At 40.9% G+C, this 16,784-nt stretch overlaps 1 protein-coding gene across 9 annotated transcripts in view; it reads right to left on the bottom strand.

The window, feature by feature from the left end:
* Nucleotides 1-16,784, bottom strand: part of fryb (furry homolog b (Drosophila)) — a 46,999-nt gene that overhangs the window by 29,516 nt on the left and 699 nt on the right. For 5 of the 9 annotated variants that reach the window (XM_086098047.1, XM_086098051.1, XM_086098055.1 and 2 more), the window contains exons 1-7: nucleotides 8,226-8,815; nucleotides 3,076-3,269; nucleotides 2,397-2,450; nucleotides 2,150-2,289; nucleotides 1,153-1,243; nucleotides 994-1,073; nucleotides 730-810 (exon numbers count right to left, since the gene is read on the bottom strand). In XM_086098047.1, the coding sequence (XP_085954173.1) occupies nucleotides 730-810; nucleotides 994-1,073; nucleotides 1,153-1,243; nucleotides 2,150-2,289; nucleotides 2,397-2,450; nucleotides 3,076-3,269; nucleotides 8,226-8,490 (905 nt within the window). In that variant the 5' untranslated portion in view covers nucleotides 8,491-8,815. Of the gene's footprint in view, nucleotides 1-729; nucleotides 811-993; nucleotides 1,074-1,152; nucleotides 1,244-2,149; nucleotides 2,290-2,396; nucleotides 2,451-3,075; nucleotides 3,270-6,428; nucleotides 6,636-8,225; nucleotides 8,816-16,784 lie in introns of those variants that run through there. The other 4 variants (XM_086098052.1, XM_086098056.1, XM_086098054.1 and 1 more) reach the window with 2 other exon arrangements.

Below are 16,784 nucleotides of genomic sequence, written 5' to 3'. Positions count from 1 at the left end.
GTTTCAAGACACAGTTATTGTGTCAAGCCTGAGTTGAGGTATCAAACTAGGGCTAGACTTTCATATAAGTGGTTCAAGGTAGGGTTAGGGTTTCAGATTAGGGGTGAAAGTTAGGGTTAGAAATTAGAGTTTACAGCTAGGGTTAGGATTTCAAGTTGGGGTTTGCTTCATTCCACCTGAGACCTGCTTTTTTTATTTTTGCCTCCTACCTTTCTTACTGCCTTCCTTCAGACATGCTTTTTAATTTGCTTCCTTCCTTTGCTTCAAACTAGCAATACTTTAGACCCACCCTGTATATGTATATATATATATATATATATATATATATATATATATATATATATATATATATATATATACAGTATATTGCAGTACATACTGCACATACTGTACTTGGGTGGTATCGGCGCATGTGGGGAATTCTTCATCCCTACTTTAGTTGAGTTTGTGATGTTTGTGACGGACAACATGGGAGATGTGTATCAACATGGCGGCGCCGAACTATATTTAGAAAGGCATGCGGAGGATGGGCGGAGGTGGGTGGGTGTGTGTTTGGGTGGAAAAGGGAATGTGCGTGTGTGGGCGCACGCGCGTGTGCTTGACTGCAGGGTTAGTAGTGCAGCAGTACCGAGAGAAAAAAACACAAACACGGCAGAGCGGCACAAATGCACAGACATGTTCCTCGTAAATAATACAGAGCAAAATACAACAAAGTGAACAGTGAAGTACCTCGACTGGGCCACCACTCCCACCACTTCTGCGTAGAGGTCCGCCACGATGTGCATGTTGCCGGTGTTGGGTCCGAGATACCTGAGACACACTTTGGATGAGTATTACAACATCCTCCATTTGGTGTATATACACAACATTATTGGGTTTTAAACAAGGTTTTCAAGCCAGGGGTTAGAGTTTCATTAAGTAGCATATTTCCATCATATTTACTTCCCTTTGAAACATGCTATGTAAATCCAGCCTAATCTGGTACTCTCTTACCCTTCCTTATATTTGAAGTGCTTGAAGGCCAAGTTGATAACTTCCTGGATAAGTCCATCAAGGAGGGGATGCAGCGGGATCTGAATGAGGGGTGGAAAACATGAGCCCGATGGCCGTGTTAGGTGAGGCGTGACGCGGGGAAAGAATGCGCACACTCACCTGCTTCAAAACTTCTATGAGCACCAGCGAGAAGATGAAGTCGATGGCCAAATCCCTCCGCTCCAGCAAGTAGTCCTTCTGCTGCTCATCGCTGAGACACGCACGTTATAATAAAAATACTCATTGACTTTTACATTGTCATCCTTAATAATAATAATATCAAACAATAAGTAATATTGATAACATACAAATAATAAGGAATGAATAAAAAATAAGAAACAACAATATACGCTCCATTCTTTGCCCTTAAAATTACTTCATTTAAATGTGTAGTCATTGTTCTAAAATCGATTTATCTCATTAAACACTTGGTTGAGGGAGTCATTGTAAATAAAAAAAATATTAGTAATATTAAAAGCTAAAATAAGTATCTATGTAACTATGTAAATACTCTATGTACAGTATTATTCATAAAGTAATATTTAGAAATAAACAAGGGTAAGATGAAAAAAATAACATGATGGGTTCAACAATTTGCATTAATTTAACTATTTTTAATGCATTTAAAAATAATTATATGAAGAAATGATTGGTGATGATTTATTGTAAATAAGACACAATTTGAGAATTTTTTTTAAAAATTTGAATATTTGAAAAATACTACATAATTGTTGTTTCATTATAAATAAATATATTACAAATAACAAAATATGAGAATTATTTCATTATTAAAAGCAAGTTGGGTTTTTTTTACAAATGAAGCAAACAATTCTGCTGTCGATTATCTACTTTTTATCAAAACATATACATTTTTATTCATTTATCTCAAGAAATAATGTCAGTATTGATTTAGTCTAAACAAAAAGAGTAACATATTTTTTTATATACTGTAGATGTATTTTTAATTAAATAAGGGGTTATTTCATTAGAAATCAATTATAATAGAAATCATGTGTTGAATTTCACAGAGGGATTAGAATGAGTTACAACTTCTTTGGGCTCTTAAAGGGACAGGAGCCGAAAAGTGTGACAAAAGGGAAGATGAGCTTTTCCTCACTTTTTTGATTTGGTGTTGGCCCGTGGTCGATATTCGTGCGACTCGTCCTCCAGGCCGTTCTGACGCTTGTACCAGTCGAAGAGCGTCCTGAGGATGGAGGGCAGGCAGTACTCAGCCAGGGAGCTCATGCTGCTGATCAGCTTCAAATGCAAACACGGAGCGTGCAGGAGGGGGGAGGAGAGAGAGTTGCATGACTGACAGGTTCCACGTTTGTTGTTGGTGATGTCATTGTCGCGTGTGCCAAAACCTGGTCAAACTGTGGATCCTCTCCTCTCTGCAGAGACTTGTTGAGCGGCTTCTCCTATAAAATCAACACGTAAGCAATTAAGAGTTACATAAAAAAAATAAAAAAAATTCATTTGCTATAGTGTTTGGAAATGTTATTTGAACTTTACAAGTACTTTATTAATCAACATAATCCCACCCAACGGATTTCTTTGCCCATGACTTGACTTTGGTTGGACTACACTATGTGAAAGCCAATTAATGCTAAACATACCTGCAGTGTTGTGTCAAAGTTATAATTGACAGCATAAAATGTCTTCAAAAAGTATGTTCTAACAAGTTTAATGTGCATAAATTGCATGGGAAGTGTAAAAGTGGTCTATATAGTGGATTTTCACATATTGCTAACCATGATCTTTAGGGGTTCACTGTATACATTTATCAAGAATTTAATTTATTACGCTCATTGTTTTTAAACCTCATAATTTTACACTAAAAGAAGAACAGTAAGTCCAGATAAATACTGTAGCTCTGCCAAGTGCATACTGGATACGCTTGCCCTGCTATGGACTCTAACGGAGCCAAGCACCTGACAAGTGGATAGAGATGCTGTTTGTTCTGCATTTACATTAAAGTACATTGATCCACACTTCCTGCTGTAAGAAGCCACTCTATCTTTCTATATATGCGGAATGACTCACCAGCGGCTCTGCCATGATGATGCGGATCTTTCTCTCGGACAGCAGCGTAAAGTTGGCGAATAGGCTCTTGAGAACAAACTCGCCCGGCTTGCTCTCCGGGTCCACGTTGACGGGCGCCATGATGACAGGGCCTTTTCTCTCTCCCAGGCTTGCTGTGACGGGCGGGACGGGCGGCTTCAGTCCCACCGGAGAGGCTGGGAAAAGGGGGGTGTCAAGAATTTTTTTTTTGTTTTTGTTTACTTATTCAATGTCCTTTTTTTTCATACCAGACAAGTAATCTCACGGGGTTTGTCTGGAACACTTCATTAGACACCAAAGACCCATTGCACACCCGACTAGAATGGACTATTGCAAAAAATTTTACAGTTGACTGAACTTGCACATGAGCAATTGAGCCCTGATGTTTTCCGATGGAAAACGGCAACTCTGTATCAGGTTTTGCGCCCCCACATACATTATATTTTACTGCATAACTTCTATTAAACCACAAAAACATAGCGGGATTGTCAAGGGAGAAACCTGGCAAATCTAAATCAGTCAAGAAATGGTGCTCATAAATCGCACGGTTGAACATGAGCATGTCAAAGGTAGTGATGCATGTTGACTACTAAATGTGTTTTCTTATTGTTACAGTCATTCCTCAGTGAGTTAGCGACTGCGACCTTTTCTGCCAGCGGTAGTGTAGAGGTGAGAGAACACTAATTGCGAAACAGGTCAGCCCCCCCAGGCAGGCCCGTTTTCATGAAACATGATCACTCACAACATACGCTCACATGATCCCCCCCACCCCGAGGGCTTACCAAGACCCTTGATGAAGCTAATGACACTAGCCCTGCTCCACCTTGCTGGCACTTCCATGGTGCAGGTGGTAAGTTGGTCCGAGAAAGAAAACTGGGGTAATGGGAAATGGATGGAGGGAAATTGGGACCCGTGGCACTTAAAGCCTGAAGAGTACAGCCTTCATGATGGATCAAAAACAGAAGATCCTGGTTGGAGATAAATGAATCAGAAATAAGTTTTTATCCAGCTTGTCCGGCATGGCTAACCAAAGCTAAAGTTGAGAAGCTCCATCATCTCACAGGGAAAGTAAATAAAATCCAGAGAGTCTCATGATAGCACATTTAATCCCCGAGCCGAAGCAAAGATGAGCTCAGCTTGGATGAAAGTACTCCCGTCAACTACAAGGAGTGGTCAAACGATCTCCTCGCTGGATAAATCAGGCCGGAGCAGAGGTGGTGTAGCACCAAAGAGACACGTGAACCTTCAGGCCAGTCACCGAGTTTCGGCTTTATCTCCAACTTTCCACCTCCACTTCGGAATCCGCAGTTGATGCCTGGAAAGTCAACTGGAAACGCATTGCTGGGAGTTTTCAAACTGTCCCCAAGTCGTGTTCCGAGTCTTCTTGTGGAGCTTGACCAGAAGAATTTCAACACTGTCCAAAGAGAAGCACGAGGAAGGAGGGGAGGCGAGCTATTTTTAGAGCACCACTCCCACCGACACCCCCTCTTACCCCGCACTACTCATACACAAGTGCACACATGCAAATATAGACGTGCAAAACTAAGTCATGTGGACCAACTATAAAGGAAACCGCACCAGTAATCAAATGCAGCAGATGAAATCACACGCTAATAGTGGCTACGTTAACTTAGCCAACCTGGGAAACATCCCTCTTGCCACTTTAAAGCAGGGATTGTCATATTTTTTGGTTATGGGGAGAATTTTATCAATACTAATGAAAATTAAACTAGCCCTAAATGTGATACGAATGAAAATTATTATTATTTTAAAGGAAAACATTTGTAATGTTACAATGACAAATTCATATAAAATCTATTCGTAATTTCATGACAATTAAGTCACATTTTTTTCAAGAAAAAAATGGTATGATCCTTACAAGAACAAAGACGGATTTTGTTAGAGTCTTTTCACACTCTAATGAGAATAAGCAATATTTTTCCGAGTCGTAATATCTACAGTCGGAGAGTGATTGCTTTGAACCATTCTGTTGTAGATACAAACTTTTGGACATATGTACAACTCAGATGCTGTCCTGCATCTCTTTCTGTTTTTTTGCTTTCTACCGCAGCCAGTTTAGGCAGCCGACCAACAGAAGCAACCAACAGGCTCGCTTTGTTGGTGCCTGCCAAGCAATAACTCCCTAAGATCACACCAGGAAGAGGAAGGAGGCAATGAAGATGGGAAGCTGATGGGGAAGCCACAGACAACTACGGTGAGTTATCTTTCACGTCACACATTCGCGGTGAATCACGACTTGCAAGCCTTGTGCGGTAATGCGCCCTATCTCACTATCAAATACAAATGTCAGGTATGTTTATGTGGGTGGATCTGGATCGCGGAGTGGAAAGATTTAAAAATACAAATAAAAAATTATGAAACACCACCAAGCAACCTGAGCTTCTTCCTCATAAGAAGAGACCAGCTCTTTCCATTTGCAATGTCATCCAGACTTTAGACAAGACACGGAAACATCTGGATCCATCAGGGCACGGAGCATGAGTCACCATCCTCGGTTGGTGAGTATGCACGATGATGCGTGATTGTTATTTTAGCACGGCCGGTGTGAAACTGTCACGCAGCAATTGGGCTCGATAAGCCATTTGATTTTTCTGCCGTCCTGTCTATTTGACCTTGGAGCTTAGACTAATTCTGAAAGAAACCTTAGTCAAAATTGGGGGTGATGATTTGAATAGGAAACAGGGAATATTTCAAAGGTTTGTTCCTGGGTTTAGTCCAAGTCATGGTTGTAATTGTTTTCATTTGGTCATTTGTTTCGTTTTGATTTTTTTCCTTCAAATTCCGTTTATTTTAATTGTTTTTTACTTTACTACAGGCCTGATCCTGTTACGCTTCTGAGATTGGGCTTTTTCTAAATAATATGGTCGCCTAGAGATCGTGTACCTGGTCAAAATCCCAATAGACAATAAATTTCCAATCAACCCAAAAAGCTTATGGATGAAATAAATTGATTAAGACAAAAACGGCAGACATTTTTGTTATAATTATAGTTTGTTTGAATTAGTTTTGTAAACAGTTTCAGGTATCTTATTTTGGTAGATGAAAATGTTTTTTTATATTTTTAGTTTTTACTCATTTGTTCATTGTTCCTAATTATGTGAAGCTTGGCCCACCGTGATGCAAATGAAGTGCTGTGTAATTAATATAGCAAAGTGCTGAGGTGTATAAACTGTATCCTCGGCTAACCCCTCATCTGCTATCAGCGCATTACGTAAAGCAGCTAAACGCTGTGACAAGGTCCTGTCAAGACTGCCAACTGAAAATACGCAAGATGCAGCACGCGTTTGGAGCTGTCATTTCTGGGTGTTACTCACTGCCGGCGAAGGACTTGAGCAGAGATTTGAGGCTGATGTCGAAGAAGCCAGAATCCTGCTGGCTGGTTGCCATGGCTGCAGGGGCTACGTCGCCACGGTGACAGACGGTGGAGGACAGGATGAGGCGTTGCGGATGGAAAGTGGCGGAATGAGGGATGCGTGCTCTCTGTGATATCTTGCCGGCAAAACAACGCCCAGCCCCTATGTGTTTTGCTCTCTCAGGACAGCGATACACAGATGTCGTTGGGAGATGAGAGCAGCCAATCCTCTTAGAGGCCAGTTGGAGTGTGGGAGGGGGGGGGGGGGGGGTTTAAAGGGATGGAGGCCTAGAGACCGTAGCTTGTAATTTAACCTGGTGCGCTATTTTGCCATTTACCGGAGTCTTATATTTAGCTCGGCTTCATTGATTAACTCAAGTTTATTTGTCAGGATGATTTTTTTTTTCTATCATGGAATTTATTTTTGCAGCTTTCGTGACGTGACTATTTTTCATAAAAGCAGCTTAATTCCTGGTAAGACTCTGATAACAAAAGTAGAATCAGCTGTGTGTTCTGTAAAAGAACAAAGAAGACAATCGCGATGAACACTGCCAAAGACACGGCCCATTTATATGATGGAAAAGCAGTGGTTTACCCACACCTTTGACATGAGGTATGTGCTTCCAAGCAGCAAATATTTTGCCAAAGGGGGCCTTGCTTGCCTCACCTGTACAAGTCTGGTCTGTCTGTACATGTCTATGAGACAGCAGGAGGGGGTGCAAATCCGACTGGACAGTCAGGCAGTGTGCTGGATTCAGCATCTAGTTTTCATGAATGACTGACTGCAATTCAAGGTTTGAGTCACCAGTGAATGGTGTAGCAATATTACAGATGGAACGGCCAAGCAAAATGATATACTTTGTTTTTTAAGATGCAATGTTAATTGAGCTGAGTCTGGGAAAACACAATGTTGATAGGACACTATCGAACTGACAGTCGGTTGACGATGACAAAACACACACACATACATTCTTCACGTCAGTCTGAGCCAGCTGTGTCAAGCAGACACCACCGTGCTATCTGATAACCTCAAATAGTACTGCCGTGCTATGTGATGGTTGGATCGCTTAAAACGACCAATTAGGCGTGTGCTGTGCATACCTGTTCGTCTCACGTGAGCTTTGTGTCGCAGCACGGTGGAAAATAACTGACGTTAATTAATTTGGAGTTGATCAAGTGTTAAGTAATTTCTTCGAATCAAACCTGGCAACCTCTCTGACATTCTGTCACGATCCTGCTAACAACGCACTTGACCGCGAAGAAGAAGAAGGAGAAGGGCCTTGTGATGTAATATTGAACTGTTTTTGTTGGGGCAGCCATCAACTGACGTGGTTGTCTCTTTTAACCGAGTGTACAAGCAACTGAACAGGAAACCGAGAAACAAATCGAAATGAAATGACGCATCTTTGGCAGACTGACTTGGTGAGATAATGGCTCAAATATTTAGACAAGGTCCTCACTCACTCACAGTTCGTTGAGAGCTTAAGCCAGATGCCAGGAATTTAAATGTTTTCATATTTTGAGCCTGTCATAGTTATACAGAAGAGAGTGGCTCTCAACAGGTAGCAGAAGATTTTGCAATGGATAAAACCAGGCGACTATTTGTCTAACATTCGATAACCTTCACCTCAGTGCATTTGCATGAGCGCGTCCCATTCAAATGAGGTATATCATGAATCATCAATGGTTTTCAGGTGGTCCTTACCTGTGTCCATTTCATTATCAAATCTTTGAAGGGAAGTTGCATGCAACCACCTACCTACGATGATCCGTGTTCGCCGTCTGGACCTGGACTGGAACTTGGAAAATCTCCCGATGAAGTCGATGGGATCATACATGTGCAAAGGCAGTGGCAATGAGGCAATGCGTTCCATGACAATTCCATCCTGGCTTTGGCTTTGATTATCCAGGTCCTGATCCATGCTTTTACTTTGGCTTCTCAGCGAGAGGCTGTCGCCGTAGTCTGATATTTCGCTTTCAGCCCCGAGGCTGGCGATGCTTCCTAAATCCTCTAACGACATCATTATCGGGCAAGTCCTTTTCTCATCAGTTTGCCGTTAAAACCTCAGACTCACCCTTTGCTGGAAGAAGACGCATGATGTCTTGAAAGGGAACGATAAAAAACTGGTTCTGGAAAACTTACGAATAATTCAAAGTCTTGTGTGTTTATAACATTTTCTTCTTCTTGCACTTCCAGTTCTGTCCAATAGAAAGTCACCAGAGTCAAAAGATTCCTCCCAAAAAGTTTGCGTCTGATGTGTTCTTTGTTTTCTGAGGAGATCTTCTTTTCTGTCAAAACTCAGTCCCGGTCTTTGTTGTCTCTCTCAAGCTTCTAACTCTCTGAGGCACAATTGCGCTTCCTCAACTCTCAGGTGGTGAACAAGGGAGGGATCCAATTCCGAGAGCGCCTCGTGATTGGTTGCGAGAAAATGTTTGGGTGGATCTCCTTGCCTTTTCTTCTTCCACTTGCTGTCTTTTTCTCTTAACTCATAGGGGATTTTCCAACACTCCCACAGATCATACGTGAAGAACTACTCCCAACACCTGCTTCCTTTTTCTTTTCCGTGCATCTCACAGCAGTGTTGAAGTGTGATAGAATGGCATGCATGCGCAGTCTTGATCCAGACGGCAGACACATGCGACATGTGGGTGTGAGTAAGCAATTGAGTTCCTGCCGCTCACTGGTCGAGGCTGTTTAGCCAGTTACAGTAACCTCAACGTGTTAATGGTGTTGGGTTACTAGGAGCTCACACACCCCTCAACAAAGAGGGCGGGACGGAGCCAAAGACAAACAGGAAAAGCCCTCAACGTTACGCCGGGATAGATGCCCAATTTTGACTGTTAAACTTGATAAGCAGATAGCTTTTGAAAATACAACATGCAAAGCTTCCAGCATAGACAATTCCTCTCACAGCAATGTCTCAACAGTTTATCCTCATACAGGTAGCCCATGTATGGAATACAAGTAAGTGTTTTGAGGAACGTGTGGCTTCCTAGTTCTATCAATAAATAAACAACACTCAGTCCCAAAAATAAGGAACAGAATTCATCCCTTCCCAATTTAGCACAAACAAGCAAAGAAACATCAAGAGTTTGCAGAGAGCCTTTTACGTACCAACAGACAAAAAAAAAGTATCTGGTTCTGTTTCTCTGTAGAAAACCTACCCCCTGGGGGGCCTTTTCACTGTTGATGCCACCATTGTCATGACATCACCCCCATTGAGTGTCACACCCAAGAGGCCCAATGTGTGAAAACAAGCCGCTTCACGTTTCAGCTGAATGAGATGGAAAACATTACAGGAAAAAAAAATCATGAATGCTGATGGCTCAAGACAAGCTCAAGTTTGAAATTATTCTTAGAAAGTGATGACAAAAGCAAATGCTGTATCTTTTAAGATCCTGTCTTAACCGGGGTTGGAATTAAAATCATTGGATTGACAAAACAATCCTAAAATGAACATTTCAAATGAAAACGTCAGGATTCAGTTATGAGGACACTGGGAATAATAATTTAAAAAAAATGTCCTTACATGGATTCTTTGTATATAAATGGCAGACTTCAGTCAATACGCCCATGCCTAATGGTAATAAATAGCCCTAAATGGACAATTCAAAACAAAACACAATTTAAAGAGGACCTCTACAAATGCAAAGAAATGTCCCTAAAATTGATGCTTTGAACCGAAATGGCTTATTTCAGTCAAATGTATCTCTGGTAATGTTGAAAAAAATTGTGATGTTTCAAACCAAAATCGCAGAATTCTGTCAAAAGCACATCTGAAAATTAACCTAAAATGGATGATTGGCTTACTTTACTCATTACAAATGTATCATTTAACGCTGATTGAGAAGGTATGATTTTTTATAAACATTTAATAAACTGTTTATCGTGCAGGCCTTTTGATTTGCTGATGACATCAAATTACATGTTATGAACTGAAGCATTGAGTTTGGCAGGTAATGGCAACAGGACAAAAGGTGTGGTGCTGCAAAGCCGAGGCGGTACAAACTCATTATTATTTTTCTTCGCCAACTGACAATTGCGGCTCATCAATTAAAGACGCCCTGATGGAGGCGATGGCAATCGTCCTCTGTAACCAGTTTATGTCAGTTTGTCAAGCTGGCTTTGATTATTTTGTGCGCTCAGTCTTGTGACAAGCTGCTCTACTTGCTTAGCTCGACCTGATTAGTCAGCGTGTCATACGGCAGAAGGTCAACAACTAGACTCAGGATAATCCAATGTATTGTTTCTGATCTCCTTGTCCTAGGTTGGCTGATATGGCCTTAAAAGAAAATCTTAAATGTAAATAAAATGTTTAGAAAAACACGATTTCAGATGTTGCGGTCTTTTCTTAGCTTGTATCTTGAAGAAAATACTGTACCTCAGGTCAAAAGTTACCAATATGTGGATAAATTGCTACCTTTAAAAAGTATAAATGTGCACCATGTCCGGCAGTGTACAACACGATTGACTTCACAATTGCCTTCCAGCAGGCACCTTTCCTGCCATACAGAAAACAATGTGAAATTGATTCACACACGTCTTTTTTCTCCCTTTTCTTTTTTTTAAATAGTCGCCACAGAGGTCAGAAAAATCCCTAACAAGTTGTAATTTATTCCTCGCGGGTCAACAGCACAGAAGAAAGGAGGTGACTGGGCCGCTGCCACCACAGCAGTTGCTTCATCCGCAGTTGTTTGTTTTTTTCAAGTGGCAACTGTCATTTCATCTAACTGACGTAATAGTCCCGTGAAGCTCAAAACGAAAGCTAAGCCATGAAGTCAGGCCGTACCGCCAGCAGTCTTGCTCAACAGGTTTCTGATAAGTCTTTGACAAAAGACTGGTTGTGTCCTGTCCCAGTATGGGAGACAGGTGCTAAGTGTTTTTCTTTCTTTCTTTCTTTTTGGCCCTTCAACTCACAAACAGTGTTTGATTTATAAGTGGAAGAAAGCTAACAAAGCTAGCTTGACACTGGGGAACTAGGAACGTGAAAATTTTTCAATAGCACCACACAAACAATGGGGAATAGTTTTTTAGAAAACCGCTTGTATGTAAATGCAAAAACCTTTTCTTTTTTCTTTTTTTGCTTGCGTGATTATAAATGTGCAAAATGGTCTCATGTGATTCACTCCAATTCTGACACTGGATGATCCACTCCAATTTCAATATCTTACAATATTACAAGGTGATATGATGTGAAACTATTCACTTAAATTACAATGCAGTACATTCCAACTATATCACAGACATTTATGTCATTAACTTTTTGATAACTCCATGAGAGACACGTATGGACAACCAGTTCAGTCAGGATTGGTGAGTGGGCAACCCTGTCCAACAAGAGTGCAGAAGAGGGCACGAACAAGTTGACTTGTGGCTCAGGGACATCATCAAGTCTGCAGTTCAGGAGTTCACTAGGTTGACAGGTGAAATTCAGGCTGTCAAATCCCTCATAGTAACAAATGACAACACACTGCAAACAGTTTACATTGCACTACATTGCATTGCAGGTTGAATTGATTTCCATGACATATATTCAGTGGTGTGAATGAGGGACAAATACGTTCTAGTATCTGTACGCTACTTATTTTTCTGAGCACCTTTTACTTTTACCTCTTAAATTTGGAAACATCAACTACATTTAAGCTCACTGTCAAGTGTCAAGTTTCCACCCCGTGGATCAGTTGCATTGATGCTACGCAAGCAGATGTCAATTCTACACACAGCAATGGTGCCCCCTTGAGTCTATTCTATTACTCGCGTTTGTTATTGTCAAGGTTAAAGGTTCTCAGGATAAACACTGGTGATCAGAAGTACGCCAAAGACTGAGAAATAGCAATAATGACATTAAAATGGGAAATTCAAACCAAAATGGCTTAATTTTGTGAATAGTAAGTATAGAAATTGGACAAAATACAAATAGTCATAAAATGGAAACTGATTTATAATTGCTGAATTCAGTCAATATGGCCTCTGGAAATAAACAAAACGTTACTAAAACGGATACTTGAACCCAGAACGGTGGAATTCAGTCACCAAGATCGCGGGGAAAGGACAAATTAACCTCCAAATTGACCCATGACAAAAAGGAGGCACGTGCACATCTGAAGTGATTCTATAATGGATACTTCAGCACAAAATGGCAGCACTGAATAAACAGGACACCTGGAAATGGACAAAATGCTCCTAAAATTTAAACTTCAAACCACAATAGCCGATTTTAGTCAATGGAATTCATACACTGATCATTGAGAAATTTCAGTAAATGGTGAAAAACATTTAAAAAGAAACGGGGGGGGGGGGTTAGGGGGTTCTAAACTTTAAACAGAAATGCTGACAAAACATTGTTGGTGGGTATAAACATCAACACATTCCTCCGCACATAAACACACTTGCAGCACACTTCCGTTAAATAACGTTTGCAGTACCTGAGGCCACGTTAAGACAAGGAGTGGATTCCGAGGAATGTCTGATGTCTGCCTGTGTGTGTGTGCGTGTGTGTGTGTAGACTTGCCTGCCAGAAAGGCCACACCATGGAAGACAGTGGGGATGTGGTGCCAGGTGGCATCCACAGCAACAATGATGACAATGAGTAAAGATGGGCATCAGTTCACAACATGGTGGTGGAGGTGTTTTTTTCCTTGTTAAATACAAGTCTGCTCCTTTTCCCACCTCTTAAGTCCTACAAAACAACTGAACATGAACTCACCCAAAAACGTATAAAAACGTTATATTCTAAACGTTTTAAGTGTCCCAAAGACGTATTTATATGTTTTTAAGTTTTTTTTTTTTTTTTTTTTATGAGAGCATACAGAAGGCTGTGATGCAGCCTCTCTACTGCAAAAAACAGCTGAAGAAAGGGTAGTTAGTACACAAACGGCCAGCAGGTAGCAACAGAGCATAAGAAATGAACCAGGACCATGTTGAAAAAAAACCCAATTACTCAGAATTCTAAATAGATTTGTGAATAATGATGAAACTTAGCTGTATTCTAATGCTAATTGCTGCAATATGGAAACAGATAGAAATTTACTTTTTTTCCTGATGAAAGAAGAGACTTTAATCTTTCTTTTGGTAGGTTTCATGTTTTTATAGCAATAGAACACAATATTATGTGGGCCTTGTAATATCAGTCAAAATCCAGTAAAACAGCCAGGAGTGAAGGGGATTGCTTCTGTGAAAATGGCTGGGAGTGAATGAGTTAAAATAACTTTTTAATGTTTGGTTACAAGTAGTTCGTGTCTAAGTACATGAGACAGAGCTACCCATATTTCACCATGGCATGAAATATGCTGTATAAATATGTCTACCATTATTTATGCTTGCAGTGTTTTGATGAAAGCACACCACTGAAATGTTATTAAAACACCTACTATGTCTCTCCTTAGTACATGCACGTCTCGGGTCACTTCTAAAATGTAGGACGTCAGAGACGAAGGGGCTTTTGCGGTTCCACTGTACTTTTGCAAACGTCATACACTCGAATTGCATCCACTAACAATTTGGAAAAACACAGGCTTACACACACTCAGCAACATGAGCACCCGTGGGTGGGAGCAAACAAACCACTCATGATGACCTACATCATCCTCATCATTGGCGACTGACCCACTTCTACACAACCTGTTGGGTGGATCGACTCAACATGATGCATACAGGAAAAAAAAGAAAGATGTAAATACATGTTATCTCTGTTAGCATTGCTTCCCATACATGGTGGTACAGAGACAAGCCTACCAACTAGCAGCTAGTAAATTCGCCGCACTGAAAACTTTATTTTCCCAGTGTTAAGGTGCATCTAACTTATACACGTGCACACCTTTTTCCTGCAGATTACATGAAATTGAGTGCTTTCCTTTGGAGGGGGAACATTTTATATTTCAAACTAATCTGGCAGAACTGGGCCAATGATGGGTCACCAAGAAATGGTCAGTGCAACCTTAAAATGGACATTTCAAAACAAAATGGTCAAATGTAGTCAAGAGGACACCTAGGAATAAACAAATTCACTGAATTGTAACTATAGAATATTTTTAGTGGATTACTCTATTGATTATTCCATTAATTAATTAATCCTATAAGCGTATAATAAAAATATTTTGCATTACTTATGCATTACAATGTGTTGCAAAGTCATGTTGTACTGATTACTGTTTATTAACTGATGATTGTGTTTATTTGGTATTGTTCAATGATGAAAGAAAAGCAAATGAACAACAATCAACCAGTACCTGCACGACAGGGAATGATGTACTCATTTAACATTTTAGAAACTGAAAGCTACTTCTTGGGTATTGATTAATGCGAGGTGCTGCTAGTTTGATGTACACTTCTGACACTACTTCAGGTTAAACTACATGCCAAATACAGATTATTCATAATATGACTGCAAATAAATAATGATTATTTTTGTAATAGGTTAAGAGGACTATATATTTTTTCATGAATTAGTATGATTCAGTCGCTGATTTGATCGATAATATGTCAGAAAATAGGCAAGTGAGTTGAGCATCTTAAAACTAGTACTTTGCTGTCATCTTGTGGCATTGATATTTGAGGAAGGGCTCAGTCCCTATCTACTTCAAATATTAGGGGTTCACCGGAGCCAAATTGAATCTAAATAGACATTTCAAAGCAAAATGGCTGAATTTACTGTTTTTGGACAAAACGTCTCTTCTACAATAAGGTACAATTTCATTACATCATAGTTCAAATGTGTCAGTCAAACCTGAACATTACCTTCGTTATGTCACCATCTGTCCTATCTAATTATATGACATCTTTACATAGAAAGGACGATCCAAACTGTCACCGAAGCACAGAACAATGGAGTTAAATGGGTCGCCAATGCAGACAGGCTGTGGCAAACAGCTGGTGATATGAAGGGCCTCGGGGAGAAGGTGGGGATGATGGTGGTGGCAGTGGGGGGTGGCTGGCCAAAATTAGATTACTAGTCAAGCCTCGCTATTCGCGGGGCTGAGAAACCAGGAAGCGAATTACAAAAATTTGTGAAGAGTTTATCACCCCCACAATAATGTGTCTGGGGGTTTGGGGGCGGCTGGGGCTGGGTTGGGGTGGATGGGGGGCGGGGGGCCGTGGGGCGCTCCTGCTCCTGGGTTTGCTCTCCGGCCGGTGGCCCCCTGCGGGGCCCGGGGGTTGTCCCTTGGCGCTGCCGTGGCCTGGGGGGCCCTGAGGTGTTGCGCTTGCTCTGTCCTGGCAGGGGTCGACGGCTCCCCTCTTTGATGGAGATTTTCATGCATGCTAGATCCACCACACCAGCATCTATCGAAACTCAGACACAATCTGCTTCTTCCTCTGGTCGTTGAATCGGTGGAGGCTGGTGTCTGTGGATCTCACTCTGCTTCGTCTGACCTTCCTTCCTTTCCTCAGTCTCTCCTTTGGTCTCTTGAGGTCTCCCTGATTTGTTGGAATTTAGATGTTTCTGGGGTTGGTGAAGGACTCTGGTTGGTGGCCCGGTGGGTGGTGTCTGGTCGGTGCTGGATTTCACTTTCCTTTCTTTGGTCCTTCCTCAGGTCTCCTGACGGCCTCACGACTCTGGCTGAATTCTGAAGTGTTCGGTTTAGGTGAACGGTATGGGATTTTTTTATAGGTTTTAGATGAACTAATGAATACACACTCACACGCACGCACACGCACACACACATAATCACCCACATTAAAAATAAAAATTTATAAAAAGATCAAATAAAAAAGAGAGCAATGATGATGATATGTCAAATCGGTAAAATTACCGAATGAACAATACTGAGCTCTCCAGAAAAAAAAAAGAAAGAAAAAAAAAACAAAAACAAACAAAAAAAGGCCATGCCCCAAAAAGCAAAGGAAGTCGGCCATGGAGGTGCCATTTTATGGGCATTTTGGCCTTTTCAAGGGTCTGTTGAAGAGATTTTGTCTGATTTCTACTTTCTTTTTTTAATCCAGGCCCAAAGCCTGTTTCACTTTACAACATGAAATTGTGTTAGACAAATCATGTGTGAAGAAACTGGAAGTCTGCCATTTTGGTTTGAAGCGCCCATTTTAGGGTTGTTTTAGGCATTTCAATTGATCCTTCAAAGACAAATTGCTCCCACAGAATTTAAACCTTGTTAACGACACAGATGGACAACAATAAATTGAGAAGAATTTGAGTCCTCATCATTGTGTGTGAATGGAGCCTGACAGCCGAGTTTGACGACTTCCCGTATATTTTTTTAAATTCAGCCAGCTTCAGCATGAAATTGGGTAGACATGTCTATCATGAATAGGCGCATAAAAATACACAGAAAGTCAGCCACTTTGGTATGAAGCAGCCATTTTAGG

This window comes from Leptonotus elevatus, chromosome 16, assembly GCF_054856555.1.
Source record: "Leptonotus elevatus isolate MCC_2025b chromosome 16, RoL_Lele_1.0, whole genome shotgun sequence".
In the NCBI taxonomy this organism is placed as follows: domain Eukaryota; kingdom Metazoa; phylum Chordata; class Actinopteri; order Syngnathiformes; family Syngnathidae; genus Leptonotus; species Leptonotus elevatus.
Note: the sequence above shows the minus strand (reverse complement) of the source record. Positions and strands in the feature narration are given on the sequence as shown.